The following is a 27,008-nucleotide window of genomic DNA, read 5'->3' on the forward strand; positions in this document are numbered from 1 at the left end:
CTGGCAATGACACACAAAAGGCATCATAAAACCAAGCAATATCATGTTTTGGCAAAAAGAAGAACGGTCCCTCCCTTGATTGTTTTACCCACTAAAAACAAGCAGTGACAAATCTTGTAGGTCGTTTGCTTAAAACAGCAAATATGCAACAGCAAACCAAAAGCTTGCCTCCTGGAAAAGCAGAAACGTGTTTGGTTTAGCAGGCATACAGTTAAATTCTACTCTGTACCACGGCTCACACTAAATCAGTCGGCCACAAAGTGCTCCATTTCCAAACCGCCCATCTACTTATTGCAATCTAGTCCTTAAACTCCCCCATGTGGTTGACTGTTAAATAACATTTGTTTACCAGCACCTCAGAGACTCCCAAGGGACAATAAAAGGGCAAAGCGGCCCCCAGACCATGGTTAGGGCCACTGAAAATTTAAAAGTTACAGCGAAAGGTATTAGAAAGGTCAGCACAGAAGACTGCAAGGTACACAAGGCTACTTCAGCTCTACAAACCGTAATGCAATAAGGAGCAGGAGGCACAGGGCTCAAGCTTATACACATGGGATATCCCTTCATCCCTTCAGGCAAATCACTTTATTTCATCCCAGAAGGATGAAGGTGATAATTTAGGGTTACCTTCTGTTTCTATACCAGCCAAAATCAAGCGTTAATCCCCTATTGTGTATTCCAAGAACTGTAACATCAACAGTTGCAAATCACCAGGACCAGATGGCAATCCACTCAGGAATTCCACTACAGGAATTCAAGTTTGAAATATTCAAATTGTTATCCCAACTGAAACCAGGACATAATGTTCCTCCAAAAACAGCACTAAAGTCTTGCTCCACTATGCAGAGAGACAATGTTACCAAAAGGAACATCTTTCAATAAAAAAATCCAGGCCATAAAAGATCTGACACGTTTAACCAACTATATTTCATGGATGTAAGTTTTCCACATTTGAAAATAAATGAGATATTGTTTTCTCCTATATCTCATTTATTAGAGCAGCCTTAAGAACAGTGAGGATTAACCTGTGAATTTAAATGCACGGTCTAAGAGGTACCATGAGATCCTGCAAAAAATGGAGCATCTCTGTGTGAATGTAGTGTTCATCAGAGGGTTGGCAAGGAGGAGGTGGCAATATTGTGTAAACAAAGATCAGTTGCAAAGGAGCAATGCAACCTTCCTTTCTATTTCCTCAAGTCCTTGGCTGGTGGAACCAGCATTGGAGAGACAGGAACTACCTTCACTAGCACTCACTGCCATCTCTGACCAGGCTACAAACACTGACAGTAGGATGAGATGGCAACACCATTCATCCTTGGGCACTGAAATCTTACAAGTTACTAATTAACAAAGCATATTCTCAGAACCTAAAGGGCCAACACCCAGTTGTGTATCTTCTGAATTGTCAGAATACAGACAGTCTAATTGTAAGTGACCTAAACATAAAAGACTTTGCATTCAATAACTAGATTTATCAAAATACCATTGAAGATGGCAAAACAACCATTAAGCTGAGTGCTAACGAGACAGAAATCAGCACTACACATCTGCATTTTATAGACAGAAAGCAAAGACACATTTGTTTTAAACAAACTGTATGTTGCGTGCATCTCAATCTTTCTGTTCCTAGGCCTATTTTATTCTTTACGTACAATTCATCAGCTTCAGGGAACTGACAAAACAACATATATATTTAAGAACACTCAGCTGTCCTGCAGACAGGATTCGTAGAATCATTAAGGTTGGAAAGTCCTCTGTGGTCAGCCAGTCCAACCACCAACCCAACATTACCATGCCCATGAGCCATGTCTCCCACTGCCACATCCGCACATTTCTTCAACACCTCCAAGGATGGCAATGACTCTACCACCTCCCTAGGCAGCCTCGTTCCAACACTTCACTGATCCTTCTGAGAAGAAATTTTTCCTAATTTCCAACTTGAAAGAAGCCAAGGAAATACCACACACCTGTAGAAATCACTCTCTGGGTCACTGTGCCTCAGCTGGAATGGCATTTTGGGGGGCTTGCTGTCCAGAGGAAGCAGGTCATCGGGGAGAGGCGGCGAGGCCGGACGAGAGGGCAAAGGTTCGTTGTCTTCTGTCTTGATGCCCTCCGCTTGCTGCTGGTTTTGTGCCTGGGCCATGGCGATGAGGCTGCGCAGCCGCCGGTTGTGCTGGATGAGCTGAATGGTGTGGATGGTGAGGCTGCAGGGCTCGGAGGGGACATCCAGCATGGTGGTGGGCCGCGGTTTGTTGGCTGATGGCTGGTGCAAAGGAGGGTCCTGCACCTCCACCGTGCGGAACTCCCGCTGCAGCAGGTCAAAAGAGCTGCGGTTGGCCTGGTTGGATGGCACCGGGATCTCGCCCCAGTAGCGCAGCATTGTGACACAGGATCGTCCTCACGGCACCGGGAAGGCTCCCAAACACGAGCTGTGGGGAGAAACTCTCAGCTTTGGGCAGCAACAGACTGGTGCCAGCCTCGGAATAGAGCAAATAACCGACGGCAAGAAAACTCTTCTGAAGTCACCGTGAGAAACCCAGCTTTCAAGACAGCATCAGGATGCAATGTCCGTGCAACAGATCGCACAGCTGCTTCTCCTAAGGGGGAAAGAAGAAAGCAAAGCAGCAGAGAAGAGGGAACGACTTTAAGCAGAACGGCGCTGCGCCCCAGCTCCGCACAGAGATTCGGGCTCTGACTGGTGCCGGGAAACTCGGCGGAGGGGAAGGCCGCAAGCTCGGCCCCGCCGTACCGCGCTCCCCCCCGCCCTACCGGAACTCGGCTTCGGTCCGCCGCCAAACGCGGCACCCCGCAGCAGCCGCGCTCCCGCACGGAGCTCCGACGGCCGCCGCCACCACCCTTCCCCGTTATCCTCCCGCCCACCCCCACCGGTCTCGTCCCTCGCGCTACCCCCAGCCGTGGCCGAGGCGACGGTGCGAACGGCAGAACCGCGCCCTTCCCTCCGCCCGGTACCACAGCCCCGGAGGCGCTCGTGCCCGGAGGACCCTATTTGGGGACGGACGAGACAAGATGGCGGAGGCCATGGAAACGGAGACCGAGCCCGCCGAGTTCAAGCGGCCGAGCCGCCCGCTGCCCGTTCCGCAGAACGCCGAGCCCGGCCCCGCGCCCAGTCCTGGCCCCTCGCCCGGCCCCGTGCCGCCCCGCCCGGTCGCCTCCGTGCCGGCGCCGCGCTACGAGGAGCCGCCGTGGGGCGGCCGGCCGCCCGCCGATGCCGGCTATGGGCTGGAGGTGCTGAAGGGCGGCGTGCTGCTGGGCTCGGTGCGGCTGGAGGGCGGCAGCTGGTTCCTGGTGGGGAGGCTGCCCGGCTGCGCGCTGGCCCTGGAGCACCCGTCGGTGTCGAGGCACCACGCCGTGCTGCAGTACCGCGGCCGCTCCGCCGACGGCCCCGACGCCGATGCTGGCTTCTACGTGTACGACCTGGGCAGCACGCACGGCACCTTCCTCAACAAGGCGCGGGTGCCGCCGCGCACCTACTGCCGTGTGCGGGTGGGCCACGGACTGCGCTTCGGCGGCAGCTCCCGCCTCTTCCTCCTGCAGGTGGGCCGGGAGAGGGGAATCAGAGATTGCACGGCAGCTTCCCCCGGTCACACGCGGCAGTTCAGGTGGCTGTGCCCACTCAGGGGCCTGGAGCGACTAGGAAACGCTTCTGAGATGGGGGGGTGGTTCAGCTGCACTTGTATCAATTTGAGCAGGCTGCCCAGAGGAGCTGTGGGTGCCCCATCCCTGGAGGTGTCAAGGCCAGGTTGGATGAGACCCTGTGCAACCTGTGATGGTGGGAGCAGCCCTGCCCATGGCTGAGGGTTGGAAATGAGCAGGCTTTGAGGTCCTTCCATCCCAAACCATTTTGTGATTCCTTGTGCCCAAAAAGAGAGCTTGTATTAGTAGGGGTCAGAGGACTTAGCTGCTTGTTCCTCAAATGCTTCCATTATGGTACTGGTGGAAATCCTTGCTTTCCGCCTTTAAATAAAGCTGTGTTTGAGCTGCCTACAACTAAACAGTAATGCTCATCTCTTTTTGCCCACTTTGGCCACTAAAATTGATATATCTGAGCATGCAATCTATAACAATTGGTCCAGTAATTCAGCTTTTACATGAGCACTGCGATCCATTTATGTTACTACCTGTAATTCGCGCACCTATTGAAAAGAAGTGTTTTGTTGTTTTCCCTATCTAAAACACTTTCATAAAGTTGTTCTTTGTGACATAGGGACCTGAAGAGGACCAGGAGTCTGAGTCAGAGCTGACCGTGACACAGCTGAAGGCACTGCGGAAGCAGCAGCAAGCAAAGCTAGAAAAGACCATGCTGGGAGAGGATTCTGATGAGGAAGATGAAAAAGAGGAGCAAGGAAATGAGAGCAGTCAGAATGTTGATATGAGCTGCTCATGGGGAATGGGTGAGTATTGATACATAGATGAGCTGATACACCTTGGTACACTTTTAAGTGAATTTTCAGTGAGCACTGGCATTGAAATTCCTGTTGGATTCCAAAGCCAGTTTTATAATGAATGAGTTTTATTGATGAATATATAGATGTTGTAATTATGAAATAAACTAGAGAGTTAGGCAAAGCAGGTTATAATAATAAAAAGAGAATAGATAGAAAGCTTACCTGCATCCTGGGCTTGCTGCAAAACTGTAGAGGAGGGATCTCCAGAAGAGATCCTTCCCTATTGGGAATCAGCTCTTAAATGGGGTCTAGGAAGGCGAAGCCAGGCTCCACCCCTTCCGGCAGCACAGGTGAATTGCCTTGCTTGGTGGCTGACTCACTGCTCACCTCAGGTGATCAATCAGAGGTTCAAGCCATGATTCAGCAGTTTCCATACACCACTGAATGTTTTTGAGTACAAATCGGCCCTTTTTAAAAATAGGAGTGCTGTGAGAAGGCAAAACAGGGAGAGTTTTTTGTTTTTTTTTTAAATTGGGGAAAAGGGGGTTTGTCTGTACTTCAAAAATGACATGAAACTGAGAGTTTAGTTTATGCAGTGTTGTTGGTTTTTTTTTTTCCCCACATTGATGTCTTTGCGTGGCAGGTGGAATTTTAATACTTCGGACTGCTTATGCAAGGAGGCTGTCTTCAGGTTTTTAATATGAAGTCCACATCTTAAATAGTTATTAATGAGCTTTTCAGTACAAAATGGATTGTTTTGTGAGTTAAAATGTGTAAGCACATAAACCCTTGAAAGTGCAGAAACAGCACTGACGTGCAAAACTGTATCTTAAAACAGAATAACTAATAAGTGCTTTTTGATTGGATACAGAAACAGCTAAAGCTTATCATTGTAGGATGATACAGCTGATACTTCTTTCAAAATGACAGTATTTGAAATTTTTTGGTGTTCTCATTCTAACTTTTCACCATTTTGTTTTTATTTTGTATGTTGCTCATCCAGGGGAGGATGCTGAGGAGGATGAGGCTGAAGAAAACCCTATTGCTATTGAATTTCAGGATGTACAAGATGCCTTCTATATGAAGGATCCCAGGAAGGCTCTGCAGGGCTTTTTTGACAGAGAAGGTATTTTTTACTTGTAGATTATTTTTGTTTAGTAGAGTTGGGTGTTTCCCATTTTTCTCTGGGAATTAAAGTGTGAAAGTAAAACTTTACATTGTGGGCTGGGCTTTTTGTTTTGTCAAGGTTTTGGTGTTTTTTAATTTCTAACTTCTCAACTGGAAGTTGCAGAGAGCACCTTGTGTTTCTCTGGAGTGGCACTCAAATCACATCCATCTTTTGAAACTATTGAAAAGTCCCAAACCATTAAATTCCAGATGGTGCTATTCAGGAGATAGAACTGGAAAGTACTGAAAGACAGTGAATGGATTTAAGCTTACCAATGGCTTAGGTACTTTTTAACATGAGAAATTAATCTTCAAGGGAAACAATATTTGTAAACCCAAAATGCAAACTGTTGTTGCCTCAGTATTATTTACTTCTATGCCTGCAGGTGCAAGATTCTTTTTTTCTTTGATCTGTGTTCTACCAAACAGAGGTCACTTAAAGATCCTTGATTGTGAAAAATGTCCAAATGAGCTTACTATCAACTGAAGATCACATGGCCTAAAAAAAAAAAGAAAAAAAAAAAAAAGGAAAAAAGAAAAGAAAAGAAAAAGGCAAATTTTCTCTGCTCTAAAGTTTATTCCTTCTTACTTCATCTTTGCTAACTACATCAACTTTCATTTTTTCCTCTCCAGGAGAAGAGTTAGAATACGAATATGATGATCGTGGGCACAATAGCTGGCTATGCAGGGTTAAGTATGTATAACTTCATTCACTTTTGTATGTAGAAACTGGCTTCATTGAATTTACAAACAAAAACTGAAGGAACTACTTGTCTATCATGCTTGCCAAGGAAGCCAGCTGGAATTAGACTTAAGTCCTGATACTGAAAAGGTCAAGGATCAGTGTCTGCTTTAGTGTCTACTCCTTTTTCCTGATCTGTCAGCATTTGATACTACTAAAAGATGAAAATTGGGAAAACATGACTGCAGGTTCTCTCAGTTCCCCTTGTTTTCAGAAATATGTGAAATTGAAATGCAAGACAAGAAACTAGGAAGCAGTGTTTTAATTCCTAATGGAAAAGAAGATGGAAAAAAGCATTTATTCTACTATGCACCCCAGTTCAGTTATGCGATGGTATAATGTAGTTTTTGTTGAATCCCTTCCACTGGCCAGTAACATCATTCTCTTGCTAAGCAGGAGAAGATGAGCAGGTGAGAAGTAAGCAGGATAGGTCTCAAATAGCAGGCACAACATCTCATCTTTTCTTAAGGAAGCTTTGTTTCAGTATGGCACAAAGTATTTGTTACTGGTGTTGTGTAGATACAAGATGAATGTGAATGGAGGAAGATTTCTTGTTTGGGCTAGCAAAATAAAGATCTACTTAAGCTTAGAAAAGTGCGTGCTTGTGTTTGGGTTAGTAGTGTATCAGATGAAAAGTAAAAATAGGTAACCCACAAAAGAAGACTATAGAGAGGTGGAAGAAACAATGTCAGCGTGACAAACACAATATGCGAGTAGCATCCATGAAAAGCTGTTTCTGTTGAAGCTGTTCTGTAATCCTTTGAACTGAACAGATTGCCTGTGGACGATGCATCAGGGAAGCAGCTGGTGGCAGAGGTTCTCCATTCAGGAAAGAAGAAAGAAGCAATGATCCAGTGTGCACTGGAAGCTTGCAGGCTACTGGATGCTAGGGGAGTATTGAGGCAAGAAGCAGGTAAATAACCTGTTAAGTGCTGAGCTACTTCTAAAAAAACCTGAAGCTCTAGGAATTCAAGATTGCTGTACTGAATTTCTTTGACTTCTCAGTGGCCTGTAAATCATTTTGTTCCTTGCTTTCTCCCTTAAACTTTTCCCAGTATCTCGAAAAAGGAAGTCAAAGAATTGGGAAGATGAGGATTTTTATGACAGTGATGATGACACCTTCCTTGATCGAACTGGTGCTGTAGAAAAGAAGCGACTGAACAGAATGAAAAAAGCTGGTAAAATAGAAGAAAAACCAGAGACTTATGACTCACTGGTAAGAATAATTATGACATGCCAGGCCTATTCTTTAATGAATGTATAACTACTAAGAAGGGAAGTTTAAAAACATTTCCAGATCTTTTGTTGTTGTTGTTGTTGTTAGCCTGAACTCTAGTATTATTTCAGATCTTTATTAATGGACCAGGTGAACATTGATGGTTATAGAATGCAATGCTTTTTTAAAGTCTTGAGAGAAAAAGAATTGGATCTAAAAGAAACCTTAATATCAGAAAGTAATTTGTTACTTAAACGTAATACTTGATGTACATCACACAAACCATTACTGGGACTGGTACTAACTGATACCTATCTGCTACCTTATGCAAAAAGGATAACTGCTATGGAGCATGAACTGCCTTGTTACCAGGAACTGTCACAACTTAAAACCAAGTTAGCCTGCAAAGAAGTAGTCTTCAGCTGCTTCAGCTTCTTCAGAGAGGAGGGTTCAGTTCTTGAGGTTCTGTCACTGTATACAGTCTTTAATTTGTCCCAAACTAGGAGAGACGAGTGAACTGTAAGTTCTACACAGGCAATAGGGTGTGAGAGAAGCAAGGAGGTGGGTGTAGGGAGGTTTGGAGGATTGTAATGATGGCAGAACATAGCTCTAAAAGCATTACATGTTCTCTTGTGTTTCAAGAAGTTCTTTCACACTGTTCAAATAACTTTCTGATATAATCTAGATCATTTTTAAAAACAATATGTTTTTCATCCCAGAAATTCCTGATCAAAAATCAGGAAACAGAAAAATAGAAACAATGTGGTAGGCTATTAGAGGAACGTTTAGAAGGAAATCTTTAAGAAGGTAAAAATCTCACAAGTGTGTTTTTTTTCTCATAGGTTACAAAGCTAAAGGAGGCTGAAAATGAGCTCTCTGAGATAACAGAAAAGCTGAAGGCTTCGGGGAAAGGTAGGACACAAAGTCTCTGTAGTGCTTTTCATTAAAAAAAGAAAGAAACAACAAATGAAAATGCATTTTTGTATATCATAGAATCATGCTTAAGTGCATTTTTTCATATCCCCTTTTCATAAAAGGGCAGGAAAGTGTGCAGGTAACAGAGTTATCTGAAGGAGGGTGCTTGGTGCTCATCATCCAGTATTTATGTGCTATTGTGTGTTTAGTCACTTATTAATGAATGCAACTTTTTCCAGAAGTGTACCACATCAAAGGTAAAGGGGAGAGCATACCTGGAACATAACAGGGTGAACATTATTACTGTTCATCTGCCGATAATAGCAAAACTGACCCAATTCAAACACTGCATTTTTCTATCTCTTCCAGAGCCATTTATAAGGGACAAGCCAACAACTGAAAGAGAAAAGACAGTATTTTTCATTTCACTTCTCTCATTGCAAGTGCATCTTAAAAAGGAAAGCTCACTGAGCTTGCTAGCTAGGGAATCCTTCAGGTTTTCAGGATTATGTCTGTGTATGAAGGCAGACCACTTCCTAAGTGGGAAAATATATTGGCTAGTAACTTTTAATTTTAAAGCATTCTACACAAAGAAGTACATCTTAATTTAAATTACTGATAACAACTTGTGGAATAAAAGGAAGGCATGAAGGAAACCTTTTTTAGGTTGGTTCACACTACAAAAAGCTTTCTAATCAAATCAACTTTATTAAAGGCTGCAATGCCATTTTTGTCAGAACTTCTTCGGCAAACCTGCAATCTGCAAGAAGACAGCAATCTGACAGCAGAGCTCTTTTGTGAATTACGTGTATGCATTCCTTCCTGGTTATTCAGAGCTGCACCCAAACACATTTGAATGAATGTTTGTGTTGATGATTGACTCTACTAAATGACAGTTCAGAAAACCTTACTGTTTCACTGAGTCAACGGATCAGTTCAGTGCCTTTGAAATAACTGTTTTCAAAGTGAATTTACTGAAAAGTAGTTAATGACCAACTAACTAGTAGGAGAAGCTAATGGTGTGAGATGGGTAATTCCCATCTCTCATGTGTCATGAAGCTTTTGTTTCTTGTTTTTCAACAAGGATGATTGAAATACAGACTAGGAGAACAAAGAATCAGTTCATTTATAGACTGCTACTAATACCATATAATTCCAATGATATGTTTTCACAGTTTGGTAAATTGTAGCTTGTTATATAGCTAGTTTAAAGCCTCAGAAAAATAGCAATTTCAGCACTCAAAAGTTAGCTTTAACAGCCTGTAAGGTGCTGCAATACAAAATGATTCAGTATCAAATGCAAACTTCCTAAAACTAGGCCAGGATAGAACAAAGTATTCTGCCATGAGTTTGTGTGTGTGTTTTAGTTGCTTGTATTTTCTCAGATTTCTTTGGTTGCCTCAGGTTAATCAGAGATGTGGAATACATCTTTAAGACAGGAGCATACACACTGGTCATGAGTGATCCATGTACTCTCTGGAGCTGTCTGGCACAGTTGCAGCATTACATATAGTTTCAGAGCTGTAAGGCATTTTGTCTGGCTCTTTCTAAGAGAGACCAATGAGTGAATGAGTGGCTAAATTGCAACACCTCTCACCAAGCACTCAGCGAGATTAAGTGGCTGTTGAAAAAGTCTCTGTGAAAGTTCATAAATTGTCCATTAGAGTTTTTCAGAACTAACTACAAACAGACTGACTTGGCTTCTCTTAATTCACTGACACAACTGAATGAAAAAAAACAAAACCAAAAAAGAACACACAGAGGTTTTCAGTCTCATTTTTGGTTGCCAGTTCAGAGGAAAATTATTGCCAAGCTGATGGTGCAGTAAATAGCCCAATAGCTTTTTATTCCCTGGAATGTTAAGTATAATAGCCAGGATTGATTCACCTCCCAGCAATATCAAATTTCTCTTAAATAGCTTGGAAAAGGGCTGCAGCAGATACTGTATGCTAAAGTAACCCTGTGTGCTCAACTACCTGATGTAAGGCACTGTGGGTGGAATCAGAGAAACCTGTTTGCTAAGAGGATCATCTGACACAGTGAAGATCATCCAGTGAAGCACCCTTATGCTGGTCTGGGACTAAAGTAGTGAGCTGTGAAACTGCAGTTCCTTCAGCTGTTCTGAATTACCTGACTAGACATGAAATGCTACCATTGCAATTCAATGCTTCAATTAAATGGTCGCTCCTCTCAGCTTCTGCTGGCTGATTCAGACTGCTTATTAACTGACTTTTCAATGATCATTTCTATTATCTAAGTTCATACACGCAGCTAGGAAAGACTATGTCTGAGCTTTTATAACATTTCATTGTTATTTATATGTGGTTGAAGATGGATGCTCTTGTCTTTTGGAGCCTATTAATCTTGTGTGTCTTCAGTTATTGTTGTGGCTTTTTATGATTGCAAAATGCAAACTAGGTTTTGTCTCCAAATCAGAAACATCCTTTCCATTTGAGTACATTGGAAAATGTTAGACTTATTAGACTTTTGTGTAAATATTTCATGTCACATACAACTGCTTAAGTATATACTCATAACAATAATTCAGATTTGTGCATATTTAAAATTGCAAGTGCTACTTAATCAGCTACAGCTGAATTAAATTAACTCACTAGTCACAATTATTCGTGTGCATAAAAAGATAAATGCTTGTAAAGCTGCAAATAAATATCAGGTTTGCCAATTTTTAAAGTAGAACAGCAGAAGACTGCTTGTGTAAAGGTGTTAATGGCAACAATGTTTTTCTTTGCCTCTAAGTTATTTTTGAGCATAATATAAAAACATTTGAAGCAGTGTCCAAGCCCAGGAAAAGTTTTCCTGGTTTGCTTTGTTTATAAATTCCTCGTGTTAGAACTGTGTATTTATTTCTCTTACTTGTTAGAGCTTGAGCTTTTTCCTCTCGAGTTGTATTTTAGTTAGTCAAATATGCATAGAAATACTAATATCTGAAATAAGATGAAGTAAAAGGACTGTTGGTTTTTGTTGTTCTCCACCTCTGCCTTCCCCTCTCGCCCCCCAAGTACAGGGCAATGTTTTCTTGTTACAAAATCAAGTCAAAACACAGGTAGATGTTATGTGGTTGTAGAAAACCATTCTCATACATACTCAGTCCTTCAGAGATGGGAGGCAGCATCATGTGATTCATTTTTAGGTTTGCAGATGTAATTACATCAGCATTCCAGGAAAGCCAAAACAGGATTCCCCATGCAGTGGTGTGGGATACACTGTAGCTGTGTTTATTTTTGGACTGTGACTACAAAAAGGACCCAACAGCCACTTTTTTTTTTAGGGACAGCAGATCTTGAACTGAGATGACCAATGTACATTATGGACAGATTTGCTCATAAATAAACATTCAATTTTGAGAGGCTTTGATATCTAAGTGGTTTAAGATTTACTGTTAGGCTTTGTTAGGAGAAATGTTTTCATCCTTCCAGATCTGTCAACCTCCATTATTTCCCATTCAAAAAGATCTTCCAGAGAAGATAGTCATTCCTGTATACGTTATATTGCTCCCTTTAGTCTCATTTCCCCCCTCACAACGATATGCCTCTTACCATTATCTTGCCTAGGCCAATCCCAGCCAGCAGCTCAAGATTCCTTGGACGAATTCATGACAGAAATAAAATCAGGAAGCACCTTAGACAGCGTGACTCGAAAGAAACTTCATCTGCGGTCATTTGAGTTGAAGAAGGAGCAGCAGAGGCTGAAAGGGTTAATAAAGCTCGTCAAGCCTGCAGAACTGCCTGAGCTGAAGCCCCCGTAAGTTTTGGATAAAGTCTGAAAAAAATCACTGTTGTTACTTTCTATGGGCAATTGTGCACCCTCCCATTAAGTAGACAGTTTTCCAAATGCAAAAGCAACGATGCCTTCACAACTGCCTGCCCTGTCCCTAAAGAGCCACTGCTGCTTCTGTGGCCAAGGTAGATGCACTGCAGGTGGAGATAAGCCCAGATGGGAGCTGGAAGCCTGGTGTCAGCTTTTTCTTTTTTTTTTTTCTTTTTTTTTTTTTTTTTTAAACTATTTTTCCCAATTTGTATCCAGAAGGAACTGAAGAATTTTACAGTATCTTACAATATGAAACTCATTTTGTGAAAGGTAGAAGTCAAGTGCAATGGCTGTTCAAATACTGCACAGCTATTCATGGGAGCGTGTGCTGGGCTCATCACTTGCTAATGGCAACTTAGAGGTTTAATTAGAGGTTTAATTGCTTAACTTGTTTAAATTGAGGTTTGGCCTCCGAGTGTTTATATGTATACACATACATATTATACATATGTAAGTAAATAAGGGCATTTGAATTTGAGAGAGATAAGTGTTTTTTTTCTCTCCTGTTATGACAAGTGTCTGACTCCTAAAACAGACATGTAGGATGGAGGAGTCATCTCCTGAAAGCTCCTCTTCAGATGCTTCAATTGAGAAATAGAGTCTTTATGCAAACATCTTTATTTGTTTGCATTTGTAAATATAAGACTTGATTGATACTCTATATACTGCTTTTCTTTGTGTCTAATTTTCATTAGGACTGGGAGTTACAGTCTGGAAGCAAACAGCAAGTCTAAAAAGATTACCCTCCCTCTCTTCGGTGCTATGAAAGGGGGGAGCAAATTCAAGCTGAAAACTGGAAGCCTAGGGGTAAGTGCTCTGGGTCAGGCACTAGTTCTCAGACATCATCTCAGGCTATGGAGCCTGCAGGTGGAAACTGTTTTATCACATGTACAAAAAACACCATGGAGGAGCAAGATTGGAGCAGTGGAGAAATGTGCAGGGCAGCAAGCATTTACTGTCAGACTCAGTGTTGCTCCTGGGAAAAGCCTGCATTCTCTAACTATGGGTTAGACATCCTTTTTCCTCTTCCACCTCTGCCAATATCTTTTCCTTTACAACTTAACTATTTTTCATCCTGTGAGTGTTCTCTACCTGTGACTGTAACATGCATCCTTTGTCCTGTAACAAGTACTGGTGACATCTACTTCCATATTATCCTCGTATTAATGCACAATTGTTTGTTGTGCAGAAGTTGCCTGACAAGCGTCCACATGTTCCTGAAAGTTTGTTAAAAATGAAAGATGATGGACCTGAGGAGGAGGAGGAGGAGGAAGAAGAGGAAGAAATTGAGGAGGAGCAGAAAGTAGATGCAGTAAGCAGCAGAACATCAGATGTGGAGATGAAGGTGACAGTAGAGGAAGAAACAGGAAAAGAAGCAAATGGTCGCAATGGTTCTGCCTGTAATAACGAGAATCTAGAATCTCTTCAAGACGGTAAATGATGAGTTTTGATTTTTCCAGTAGCAAACCTGAGCCTGGAACTACTGATTTTCTTGTCTAGAGCTATGGGAATCTTCTAAGGTTTCGGTCACAGGTTTTCCAACAGCTTATAGCTTTTCCACAGATTTTTGCCATGAATCCAACGTTTGTATGGAAGCAGGGGAGAAACAGGTGAGTTTCACTTGGCTCAAGTTGGAACTCTGCTTGGCAGTCAGTTTTTCCACACTTTTGGAACAGCAATAATCTCCTGGACTCAAGAATGGTCATATTTTGATAAGTCTTGCTTTCATTAGGGTGAGTGTCCATGTGATAGTAAATGTAATGTGTTCTTGGCAGGGAGAGGTATTTCATAAGAAAAGAAATGCCTGTGTGAAGTTTTAGCAGCTTGTGAGGAGGAAAGTAATTTAATAAGTAGGAAGGAAGAGGTATTTCCTTTGCACCTATGTAGTTTGTCTATAACCCATCCTTTTTTAAGTTAACTTGATCACAGAATCACAGAATTGTAGGGGTTGGAAGGGACCTCTAGAGATCATCGAGACCAACCCCCTGCCAAATGTATTGATGTATGTAAAAGCTTAGTAATGATGGTGTGTTTGGTGGCAGAAACCTAACTCTACCTTCTAGAATTCTAATTGTCAGAATGTTGGGCAGGTTGCTCTTGAAAAGTATGTTTTAACTGATCACAAGTTTTCCTTTATTACTGTATTGCAATGGATTTAGATGAAGTAACGTGAAGGACTTCTAAGAGAAAACTTCTTCCTGAAACAAGCGTAGCTAAGAGTTCCTTTTAAGTTTGTTTTCCTCAGGGATGCTAGCACTCCTACTTGGAGTTGCTGCATAGCATTCACATAACTCCTTTTATGTATTTAACAGGAGTTAGTTTTCAGCCTGAGCCAAAGATACTAAGGAATAAATCTCAGGTGGGACCTTCACAAGAGAAACCTCAAGGTGAGATGTACAATTTAGATTACTGCAGTAAAGTAGCAATTACATTCAGAAACTGCCTAAAGGAATTAGTGCTTTCTTATTAGTAGAAAGAAACTAAGCCTTATTTTAGACTCTAGAATCAGAATGAAGGATTGTTTTGCTTTTCATAGTCACTAACTGCATTGACATTCTTTGTTTAAAAAAAAAGTAACAATTCTTTTAGGACTGTAAATATAATGCATTTCCCCCCCTCCTCCCCCTTTAACTTTCTTGCACTAAGTTGTGTCACTTTGTAAATGGGAATTTCTGCCATTCTGTACTGTCCACTACTATATCATGTTAGTTAGCACTCTTAATGACCCAAATTACCCCTCAACTTGAACGTGCACACACAAAAAAGTCAGTTCTCAAAATGAACACTGTGTGTGTGTGTGTGTGTGTGTAACGAGCAACTGGAGAGAGCTGTTTGAATTTTCTATTTTTTCCCTAACTCAAGTTCTTTTAGTGCATGTTTTCCTGTCCTCATCATCATGTCCATAGACTTAAGTCAGAAAGGTCAGTATCTCATAGATTAAGAGGCAAAAAAGTCAGAGATACTTTTCTTTTACTTCCTCTCACCTACATTACTGTAAAATGATAAAGAAAAAACATGATGGTCCTATGTAGTGAGCTGTGATGGATATATTCCAAAGGAAATATGTCTTCATGTGAGCTTATTTCTGATATAAGTTCCTAATACATCTTAAGTCTTTTTTTTTCCCCCTCAGTGTCTGAGGCAGTATGCAAGGAATCCAGAGAGACATCTGAGGAAGTTAAGAAAACTAATACTTCAAGCAAGGTCAGTTACAACTGTGTCTCCTGCAGCCTAGGAGTTTTAAGGAATCACTTAGTAGATTCCTCGTTAGTGAAATAGTAATAGTAACATAGAACTACACATTGACATTGGATGCAGCTCATGATGTCTCTGGTGAGAAGGTAAAGCACAGTATTTCAAGCATAACAGGGGTGTTCTGCAAAGCTGAAGTAAGCTAACAAGGCTTCCCAATTGAGTCACAAATTTATTTTTCTAGCTTTTTGCTTGGAAGAGCTGAAGTTAAGCCTCTGGTAATTGCTTCTTTTCCTTTATCACAAGTGTTGTAGAGCGTAGGTGATCTCTGGGCTTTCAAAGTGGTATTGCAAAACTTTCATGGAGAAAAGCCTGGGAAACACTGACTAAATGCTGGATGACTAATGCTGGACTAAAATTGTAGCTAGTCTGTATTGCCATTACCAAGCCTCATTCCTTTCACTGAGATATGGTAAGATATCTAACATGACTATTGTTTTTTTGCAACCTAATTATTATTAAATTTGAGTGGATATACCAAATAACGTGTTCTCCATGCATAAGATTTGCAGTAAAATGTAAAGTATGAGTCTTCCATGTTCTAGGACAGAGGAAAATGTTGCCTTCCTGGAAAAGGTGGGAAGGAACTTCTCTGATGGTTTGCACTTAGCCTAGTGATTGTGAGGCTCCTCCCTTTACAGTGCATCCCACCCTTATGCTGGCTGCCAGAGACAATTACTCTAGTTGGTGGGCCATGAGTTCTGAGCATTATGATAGGTTTTTGTAGTGGCCATTGAGTTTTAGCCTTGTTCCACCTATTTAAAGAAACTTAACTCCCTGTACCATGCTCTTACTAGCTCTGGCAAAGGACCCAAGGATTTTGGAGACAAGGCCTTTAGAATCATCCTTTCTTACTGGCCTGAAATATAAAGAAGGTAAGGGTAAACTTAGCCTGTTAGAGCCCAGAATGCACCATTTCTGTGGATATGGTAGAACAAGGCAGCTTCTCATGCTGAAGCAGTCAAGTCAGCACCTCTCATCAGTACAGAGTTCACTCTAACACTGAGCATTCTCCAAATACCAGATGGCTTAGCTGTATTCGCTCTCCCATTACAAATCACTTTTTCCGCAGGCTCTGCCTGCTACCAGGCTCAGATCTTGCATGGAAAATATCAACCTGAAGTCAGCCTATGTTTTTTTCTCTTCAGCTATTTGAAGAATATCTTCCAATTGTACCAAACAGGAAAAGCAATTGTTTTTTTGTTGTTTTTTTTTAAGTGGCTCTTTTCAAACCGCATTTAGAAACTCTTCAGCTCCAGTATAATGTTTTTTAGAAACATTAGTGTTACAGAAGAACTCTCTTAGAGGTTTACGTGGGGAAAGAAAGCTTCTTGAGGGAATGAAAAATTGCTTCAACTGCGTAACTTAGGACTGTGTCACAACACTACAGAGTAATGCAAATCAGTGCTAAGTGGGGACATTTTGAACTCTGAAACATTTCACTTTACAGGGGTATGGTTTTATTTGTGAGCTACCTGTACGTGTTGAAAACAAAAGGCATCAAGAAAATGCTGATGTGACAAAAAAGCTGTCATACAGCTGTGTCAACGGTAGCTTATTTTTGTTTGCTTTAAATATCGCAGTGATGCCAGTAAGACCTCACAAAAATTGGTTTTCTTATAGCTGAACTTTCATTTAAAAGTATATAACAGGTAGTGTACTTCTACGAGTCACATTAAACCTGAAGTTTTTGGTGGGACTGTGCTATGAGAGCACCAAAGTACTTCAAAATCCTACTCGAAAGCTTTGCACTGCATAAAGAAACTCAGTGTTGAATGACACTGCCAAATATTAGAGTGAGACAAACTGTCTGGAAGTGGAGCAGTGAAAGCAAGTGGAGAGCTTTCTTTGAAACCAAATGTTCTCAAATATACTTCTGTTACTCAGTAAAGTTGTGGAATGTTGCACTGAATTCATATTCCCTGACTAGTCTGCCCAGCTCTACTGTCTGAATGCCATTGATAACTGGATTTGGTGCTGGCAATAGACTGTTTTGAGAGGGACTTTGCACTAGACAATCTCCAGAGATCCAGTCTAACCATTGGTTCTGCAACACTACTGGAAATAAACTGAAATAGAGTGTTTACTGTTTGTTTTAGTCCACAACCATTGTAGAAATAATCCTTATCTGTCAGCGTTTGTATTTGGATTAATGAGAGATTTATTGACTGACACATTGCTGAATTGGCACAGCATCTTAAAAGGCTCTTCTCCTTCTGCAGATCCAACAACCTTTTTTTTCCTCACAATACCCAGATGATGACCCAGACTACTGCATTTGGATTCCTCCTGCAGGTATTGACTATTTCTTTGTTTTTTTTCATATAATTTGAGAATCTAACAAATAGTCAGGGTGTTCCTGTAATGTACTGAGGAAAAAGTAACATGGGAATACTTCACTGAGAACACAACAATTTTTGGCTTGTTATGCTCCCTATTTATTTCTTATAGCACCATACGGTACCAACTCTATAGCAGCTTCGCCTCAATGGTCAGGTGCACCTGAACTCTGGTTTTCAGTTTTCTAACACTTGGGAGACCTAACTGTATTTGCATACAGTGACACATCTGAAAGAAAAGCTTAAAACTTCACTAAAGATAAATATTCCAGCAACCTCAGCATTCCCAGTTCTTATGGAAGCCTGTGAAATCTGAAAGTGTTCCGCAGATTTCTGTAAATACAAGCTGTGGGGCATCTTTTAGAGAAAAATCTTGCTAATTCTGTTGTGAAGAAGAGCTAAACCTGAACACCTTCATTCCAAAGTGTTTTTAGTGAAGTGGGGTTATTTTTAATTGCTCCAAAACTGAAAATTTATTTTTGTGCATTGGAGTTTCTATAATGAGATCAAAGCTCAACTTTCATTTAGGAGATTCATGATTATAACTTTTATTAAGGCTGTTGCAACCTTACAGTGTGGGCAGGTTCCAAGGGCAGTAGGTAAGTAAAAGTTAAGTAAACTGCATCCATAAGAGGGAGCTCCTTTTTCTCTCTCTACAGTCAGCTGTCTTAATAAGGATCCCAGGAAAAGAAGAGAAACAAATCAGGAATAGATGAAGTTTTGACACTAATATTAATGTTGTGTTAAGAGGAGTTATACATCAAAAGACAATTTGGTCTCTAGTATCCATTCCGGGTTTTATTCCTGTCTGGCAGGTGCTGGCTAGAGAATAATACTTGTCTACAAATCTGTCTTGTGCTAGTTTTTTGGTAGGTTATGCTGTTGTTCTAGGCTACTTAGAACTTTATCTTTGTTCCTTAGATCAGAGTGGTGATGGCAAGACGCATCTCAATGAGAAATATGGCTACTAAACTTCAAGCTCCCAAGAACAGATCTGAAGCTTGAAGGTCTGCTCTACTTCAGACTCTTTCACCACCTATTGAGTGATAAAAGAGATGGGTTTTCAGACTCTTTTCCAGCTGTGCTGGCTGTGAGCTTTGTGTCCTGTTGTTTGTCTTCCAAATACTTGTAAAAACAAAACAAAAAACCGACTCCTGAGCCCACATATTCTTCTGCCTTATCCCTCTATTGTTAGCCTTGTTATCTTTATTTGGTGTGAAACTGCAGACTCATTTCTCCTTTTGTAAATAAAGATGTTAAACACCTCTACACTTCCAGGCTTGACATTTAATTTAGGTTGGTTTTATGCAATTAAACTGACATTACTGTTTTGCTTCTGATATTGGTTGAAAATAGCATCAGGGTAAACAAAACCTGAAAGTTCATAAAGGGATAAGGAGAGCTCAAGGACCTCAAAGAGCACCTAGTTTCAATCCCCCTGCCATGTGCAGGCTTGCCAACCACCAGACCAGGCTGCCTGGAGCCACATCCAGCCTCGCTTTGAATGCCTCCACAGATGGGGCATCACAACCTCCTTGGGCAACCTGTTTCAATGTGTCTCCACCTTCTGATTGAAAAACCTTCCTCCTACTATCTAACCTAACCTGAAGTTAACTTGCAGCACATCCTCAGACAAGGGGATCTCACTCTGTATGGCCCTCCTGTGCACCAACCTCTCCATTTTCCACACATTTGCCACACTCAACAGCTCTACATCAGTCAGAGCCCTTGCTGCTGTAAGCACTGTGAGACTTCCAGCAAAACAGAGACTGGAATTTTTGTCTGTGACTTAAGAAAGATGATTGACTGCAGGGCCTTACACAGCCCATTCCCAACAGCTTTTAGTGCCACTGTAGACAAACAGGAAGACCAATACCAAGTCAAGACCAAAACTTCAGTGCTCTCTCACTCTAGACTGTAGACTGTATCAGTACACTTACACAGCTTCTCTCTGAATACATAGTACCTAGACTCATAGTGAAAGGCTGTTTGAAGCTGTGCATGCTGACAGCTTCAAGACACAGCTAGAAAAAGAAGTGACTAAGATTTAATATCTAGTATAAGTCATCAGAAATTTGCTCAACATATGATCCTCCTCCACCATACAGCCCATCCCATCATCCCGCCCCTCAGTGTAACACGTCCACATCCAGCTCCTGATTCAGCAGCCAGCTCCAGGCTGCAAGGACATCTCTGCAGCTACCCCTTGTCCTTGCTAATTTTGACCCAGTGCTATTAGGTTAGCTCTCCACTTCTTTTAAAACCCACAAGTTAGAGCATATAACCTCCAGGGGGAGCTCATGATGCACAGACCTCGCTGTGCCTGAGCTCTCCATCAGCAAGAAGGGAATCCTTGTGTGATTGGGGGTATGTATGGGCCTCTGATGAATGGTCAGAAGAAAACTGATGCTATAACTGTGCAAGTAGTGGTCACGTTTTTGGAAAGGAAAAGAGCATTCACATGGTTATTCAAAGCCTTCAAAGGATCATGACACCTATTGGTCACCTACTTGTCAAACTGAGTTTGCAGTACAGTAAAAAGCTACAGGACACAGAGATACGTAATTAACAAGCATGCCATCCTGTAGCCAGCTCACAGGCCTTGCTCAGGGGTTCCAGAAGAAGAAGTTCCTTGCTTAAAGCTGCAGTTTCCTGCACAGAGCATACACTTAGCTGGCGTTTTCTTTGCAGCATGTGTTTACCTCATTACCATCCTTATTTTCCGCTGCTATGAAAATTCCAGTTCTGCATTCACCTAATAAGTACTCCTAAATTTATAGAGCATCAACACCACAAGGTCTGTGAGCACCTCGTATTTGGGCAGCTGGCTGCAAGGTGTTATGGTTTTGTAGCTCTCTGAGCAAAGCAATATACATTTTGATATCTGTATAGCAGTGCATTCTACTGTGTTGGGGCACAAAGTTAAGCATATGTATTTGTGTGTAGTTGTAGACATTATACAGTCGTTTTTGGTTTATTTTTATCTTAGGAGCTCTCATTTTCAGAGGAAGTCTGAGGGAAGATGTGGAAAGTGCTCTCTAAGTTAAAGGGAAGGGCAATACATCAGCTCAATCTGTTTAATTACACTTTTGAATTGTGGCAGTGTTTTGTTGATTGTGCAGCTGTGTGGATGTATGTGCAGGTGTATGCACACTTTCAACCATAAATATATTGCTTTGTTTTTCTGCTTTGACCTGTTATACCACTTGAATCTCAGCTTTTTGCTTTTGCTGGACACAGTCTGCTGAAACTGTAGTCTGGGCGTTTCAAGAGATCGTCTGGTTTTGCTTGAGTACCTATTTCAGATCCAGTTTATCGTAACATCTAGACATGAGCCGTGCCTGAGAACCTCACGAGGTTCACCTGGGCCCACTGCTCAAGCCTGCCTTGGTCTCTCTGGATGGTATCTCATCCCTTGGGCACGTCTTTTCTCCCACTCTATTCAGTCTGGTCTGGTTTCCTGCTTCTGGTGTTTTGCCACTGCTCCTTCTGTGGGGTAGCAAAGCATTGTGCTGAGCCACTTCCTCTGTTACTCTTGACCCTGGAGCCCACCTTGAGCAGAGCAGGCTGCTGGTGTGGGGCTGCATCTCTGCCTTCTTCCCTAACCAGAACAGTTGGGGAAGCTCTGAGGTTTACTTTCCTGAATTTCTTCAGGGGATGAACAGCAGAGCTATCAGCTCCAGATAGGGTGGGATGCCAGAGGAATATCACTGTGAATCTCCTAATACACTCATTCATCCATCCACCCCATTCCCATTACACCTTTTCAAAGGAAACAGCATTCCAGACTGCTCCATAACAGCAATTCAGTAACATCCTAATTGCTCTTACATGCTAAGGTAATTATAACAGGGTCTGTGGTGGAAGGATGATTTATTTTCTGGTGTTGAAAGCACAGCTGTAACTACACAGACCTTCTCTGTGCTTCCTCCTGAAACAGCTCTCTTGGCTGCTCAGGTGTCTCACCACAGAACAGATGAAGCCATTTTTTCTCTCCAAATTAGCAGATTTGCCTGAGAGCTTGCATTTGCACTTGCAAAGCCGTCATAGAAGGAAACACACTGTGAAGCACAGATGATCTGCAGATAGATTTCCTTCTGCTGTTCAAAACATGCAGATACGTAGTAAACAGTTCAGGCTCAGGCCCAAGCAGAATCAGCTACTGACCTTTTGTGATTCACTCACAGCCCTGATTTTCTTACAGCATTTCCTTAGAATGACAGAATCATTAAGACTGGAAAGACTTCTAAGATCCAGCCCATCCCCACCATGCCCACCTACCACATCCCTCAGAGCTACATCCACAGGGACAGTGACTGCACCACCTCCTTGGGCAGCCTGTGCCAGTGCCTCACCACTCTTCCTGAGAAGAATTTTTTCCTGATATCCACTGTGAACCTTCCCTGGTGCAGCTTACAGCCACTAACTTGCTGCCCAACTTTCCCAGCAGTGAAACATGGTTAGTTTAACAGAAACAAGATGTACTCAGTGAGTGAAATCTTTGTCTCTCTGAAGGATGCTGGCAGTGGGTCGAGGATCTTGTTTGTGAATAACTTTGTGGATCTGGAATGAAGGATGCCATCAATGTCTTATCCTCCAGAAGTGTGAGTGGTGTTAGGGGTAGAAGGGAGAGAGGAAAGAATGACCGGATCTCTTCTGTGTAGAAAAAGGCAGACTGTGGAGGAACACTTGGGTGGGCCTCTGAGAAACAGCAAATGAGCAGGAGGTGCAGTAGGCAGAAGATGCAGTGTTATTGTGCCAAGACAAGTTCACCCTGGTTAGCTCTTGGTACCTGGGTACTTAAAATCCTGTCTTAGATTAGTGTCCTTGGTGCTCCCCAAAGACAAATGTGAAGATGCGCTCATTTTTGGGTGTGGAGCAGTGGGTAGATACCATAGCTCTGACCGCACAATTGCTTTCAACTTAGAAAAGAAAAAAATCTGACACCCATTAGGGAGAGAATAGGCCAGGTGGTCCATGGGTATGAGTAATTTAATCTTTTTTAAACTGCCAGAAATAGCTTCCATTCCCATAAACCTGGATATATACTTCCTTCAAATCTTCTTTACGCAGACTAGATTACACGAGGCATGGTCTGCTAAGGGACAGAAAGAGTCTGATATCTGGAGTAGCTTTCCCAGCGAGAGGATCACCTCGTCTTCAGGCAGCTTCCTCATTTTGCCTTTATGCTGGAAGATAACTGGGCTTCACTGTTGGGCTGTAAGCCAAGATACAAGTGGCTGTGCCCAACTTTCAAAGCGTGGCGCCCAACAGCATTTTACAACAGGTAGAGTTGTTCTATGGTGGCTGTACACAGCGAAGGTTGCTGAGTATCTATAAACAATATTGTTGTCTTGTTTAAAAACGACATAAGATTTACAGCAAATCAGATTTCACTGTTCTGTCTTCTTTCCCCTCTGTAATTTGCTGATATCTGGGTAGTATGGTTAACCCTAACCAGTTAAACCATCTAAGAATGCAGAGACTTGCTTAACATTCTGCTGTGCTTTATCCAGCATCAATGAGGCTTGACTAGAAGAATTTTTTAAACTACAGGTCTTGCTCCAATTTGTATTTTGTAATAGTCACCTTTAAAGAGGAAAGTAATCTCATGTCCCAAGCCACGAGGGGGCATGTGGCTAAACAACGCAAAGGAGCTGGAACTGTGCAAAAGCCAGAGAAAGAGGAAAATGTTGACTTTTCACAGCTGCTTGGAGCTCACTAGGAGTAAGAATAGCAGCACTGGGCCAAGGCTCTATTCAACTTACTGTCAGTTGGATGTACAGAGGAAGAAGCAGAAGAAATTGTGTGTGTGTGTGTGTGTATATGTTTGCCCTCTGTAATCACCTGAAAGGAGGAGATGTACTAAGGGATTAGTGGGGAAATACTGATGATAGATGGATGATTGGACTAGATGATATTGGAGGACTTTTCCAACACTGGTGATTCTATGATTCTATGTGTGCATAGGTGATAAGAAGAGAAGCAGAAGTCACAAGCTGCATGGTACATTCTCTCTTCAAATTCACATTCTCTGTGAAAAAGGGCAGCTTAACCTCTTGCACTACTGACTTGTCTTTTCAGTGGAAAAAAGATCCCTTAATGTGATCCTTCAGATGTGCTTTTTCAGCACATTTTGCTCATGCAAAATTCAGTGAAGAGCTCACTATTTCTGTGTTGTGTAGGGTTCCTAGCATGGGCACAGCTCACAGTATCTGATTTGGAACTATAATTTGAAGGCAAACTAGAGAAAGCATGCTACAAAACAGATTCCCAGGATCTAACTGCTGGATCTTTCTTTTGTGAGTTCAAGTTAGTGCCTGGCCAATGGATGGAGATGGTTGTTGTGGAACCGGATGTTCAGATACTGGAGAAAATTACAACCTTTATTCTGGAAGGAATGGTAGTGTGGAATGAGGGCTGTGTGTGAGGGAGTGAATGGGCTGCTGTCAGTTAAGCTCTGTTTTTAGTTCTTGCTTTGGATCCTATTACCTTTTGCACAGAAATTGGGTTTATTTCTACATTCCCTTCAGCCTAAAGCAATTTATAGCTCTTGTTCTTCCCCTTGTGAGTGGGTGGGAAGCTCTTATTTCAGAGTCCTTTAAATAACCAGACTCAATTTCACCCTCATAAATTTGATCTCCAACACATATCCCTTAACTAAATAAGCAAATATTTTTTCCTAAAACCAGTTTGGCTTATTCCTAGGTTGACCTTTTGTCAACAAAACATGAAGATATGATCATGATTGGAAACACTTCTCTTAGGCCCATAAACTGGGCAAACAAAAAGAGGAGAAGGGAGGGGAGAAAGGCTGGGGCTTAAAAACTTCATTTTGGAAATGTCAGCTGGGCAACCAAACAGCATGAATCATAAAAAAACAGTGAAAGAGGCAGGGAAACAATGTGTGAACAATTATTGCACTGAAAGAGCTGGTAATTCATTGTATACATAACAAATCTGTCTGTTAAGCTGGGAAATGGTATTTCACTTAATTCTCTGGCATGGTTGGTGGTTTTCCATGCAGAGAACTGAGCTTGGATGGCATCAGAGGATAGCTGGGTGAGCTAGGGTACAGGACAGCCTTGCAGAGGCCTACAGCTCATGCCCTGCCGCAAACTGTTCACAGCAGTTTTATCAGGTAGTATACCAGGCACATAAAGGATCCTCCTCCATGCTGCAGTTGCCAGTCTGCTCAGCAATTTTTGTCTGCTGCAGGCCTGGGAACACCGGTGAAACTGAAGATGAGGGGTGTTCATTCTCCATTCCCTCCAGAGGAGTTAGCACAGACAAGAACACCAGTTGTGCTGCCTTCTCCAAAGGTCCTCCAGATCTTTCCCACCTCCCTGATGGTCCCCAGTGTATGTGGGTTAGAGCCATGAAGTGGCCAAATGCCCCAAAGCTGTACAGTTGTGGTGGGCACAATATTGCCTCAGTTTTCTCTTCTCCAGCCCAAGCCTAGGCAAGCGTCAAATGAGGCAAGCGGCAGAATCATAAAATAAAGATCTTTCCAAAAGCTGAGAAACACCGTTCCCTAAACTTTCATGGTTTCACTGGCAATGTGAGGAAAGGCCTAGGTTAAGTGAAGGAGAAATGTGTTGGTGAACTCATGTGTTGGTGTAGGAGAAAGCCTGCTGCTGCCCACACAAGTCTTCAGCAGCAATAGTGCGGGGACAGTGGCCTATCTGGTACCTGGTTCCAGCCTCTCATCATGGGAGACTTTGCTGGATGAGCTGCACCCTGTGCTAGCCCCTGCACATCACCACCAGCGTTGTCATCAACTCCAACACAAATTAGGGGTGTTGGTGGGAGAACTGAGCAGTGAGTGTATGATGCTGCACTAGTAGGTAAAGACATTAGAAAAATAAACTCAGAATCGTGCATGGGGCCTGAATTTCCCATCATTTGCTATGGCCAGTAAAGTAAGATTGTCTGTCGCATGTCCATGTTAGAGCTTGCTGTGCTTTTCTGGGCTGTCTTCCTTTGTCATGAAGGGTAGAGAGAAGGAGGAGTTGAGAACACAGTTCTTAAGAGATTCAGGGAAAGGCTGAAGCTGTAAATCAAGATCCTCAATACATTTCATCTAATTTCCTTTCAGTATTTAGCAAGAAAACAAATGCATACACAGGAAATAAGGAACAGATGCGCAAGCGCATCTTGGGACAAATAAAATAACATGCAAAGTAAGCAGGCAGGCGAGAGTAGCAATAAAGGGTAAACAGACCACACAGGCACCATCAACATGGGGCTGCAACTCCAAATGCTGCCAACACTCGCAAAGGCCACAGCAAAGTGGCCAATTCCACTTCCAATTTTGGCTGTGACTATCCCAGGCCAGAACTTTGACTATCAGTACTGGATGCTTTGATGACTTGGATGTGCAGTGATTCTCCTCAAGAATAAGCAAACATTGAGGGATATGGGAGAGAACCAGAGACAACTGAGCCTACTTTCCTCCTTTTGGGGCAAATTCCTTTTCCACATTGAGTATGAAAACCAGACAGAACTTACAGCAGAGACTGGGAAGCCATCATATACTCTAGCTATCCATGGGTTTGAGTGTGTCCAACACCTTCCCTCACCCATCCTGCAGACAGAAAGCCATTTTTATACTGGATCTATAGAGACTGAGACATTAATTCCCTGTCCCCAGCCTTCCATAAATCCTAAACCAGCAGAGTCCCAGGGCACCAGTCCACAGTATTGTGTGAAATACCAGCCTGCAGCACCCACAGAAATACAACACAGTCTTGATGAACTCCTCAAAGCCAACAGCAGCCCTTAGGCATCACATACTCCTAGTTTTGCAGGGCAGGGTTTGCATCTGAGCACATGGGTGACCACACATTTAACTCACTCTCAGTCTCTTCTGCAAAGTTTCTGCAGTTCCTTGTGTGTCTTAGACCAACATCTCTGAATCACCCAAGGCCTGCAAGGTCCCCATCACCCTCCAGGATACCCCTTGGACTCAGGGAGGCTGGATGGAGATGTCCTCTGAGCCCAGGTGAATTAGAGGACTGGTGAAAAACATCCATGTTCTCCCTGTGTCCAGCCTGCCTCAGTGGCAGGGATGTGCTGGTAGATCCTCACGTGCCCCAGATCACCGTGCTTTGCCTTCCAACTAGGCCAAAGCATTTGATTAA

The 27,008-nt window shown here is 42.4% G+C and overlaps 2 protein-coding genes across 4 annotated transcripts in view; one reads left to right on the top strand and one right to left on the bottom strand.

The window, feature by feature from the left end:
* The window catches only part of SUPT7L (SPT7 like, STAGA complex subunit gamma), a 21,941-nt gene extending 17,231 nt beyond the window's left edge, over positions 1–4,710 (bottom strand). Inside the window, exons 1-2 of one of the 2 annotated variants that reach the window (XM_048936022.1) lie at positions 4,629–4,710; positions 1,968–2,597 (exon numbers count right to left, since the gene is read on the bottom strand). In XM_048936022.1, the coding sequence (XP_048791979.1) occupies positions 1,968–2,380 (413 nt within the window). In that variant the 5' untranslated portion in view covers positions 2,381–2,597; positions 4,629–4,710. Of the gene's footprint in view, positions 1–1,967; positions 2,598–2,907; positions 3,012–4,628 lie in introns of those variants that run through there. The other variant, XM_048936023.1, reaches the window with a different exon arrangement.
* Positions 2,956–19,136, top strand: LOC125689156 (solute carrier family 4 member 1 adaptor protein). 2 transcript variants are annotated; one of them, XM_048936017.1, is made up of 14 exons: positions 2,956–3,555; positions 4,226–4,412; positions 5,410–5,532; positions 6,207–6,267; positions 7,089–7,228; positions 7,371–7,531; positions 8,374–8,443; positions 12,019–12,208; positions 12,970–13,081; positions 13,464–13,707; positions 14,587–14,661; positions 15,408–15,478; positions 16,324–16,401; positions 17,749–17,821. In XM_048936017.1, exons 1-13 carry the CDS (start codon positions 3,028–3,030, stop codon positions 16,363–16,365), a joined length of 2,004 nt encoding a protein of 667 aa, XP_048791974.1. In that variant the 5' UTR covers positions 2,956–3,027; the 3' UTR covers positions 16,366–16,401; positions 17,749–17,821. The 2 variants fall into 2 exon arrangements, with proteins under 2 accessions (XP_048791974.1, XP_048791973.1); XM_048936016.1 differs by lacking the exon at positions 16,324–16,401 and adding an exon at positions 18,787–19,136 and having other exon boundaries at positions 2,957–3,555.
* The last annotated feature ends 7,872 nt before the right edge of the window (positions 19,137–27,008 follow it).

The sequence above is a fragment of the Lagopus muta genome, chromosome 2 (genome assembly GCF_023343835.1).
Source record: "Lagopus muta isolate bLagMut1 chromosome 2, bLagMut1 primary, whole genome shotgun sequence".
Classification (NCBI taxonomy): Eukaryota; Metazoa; Chordata; class Aves; order Galliformes; family Phasianidae; genus Lagopus; species Lagopus muta.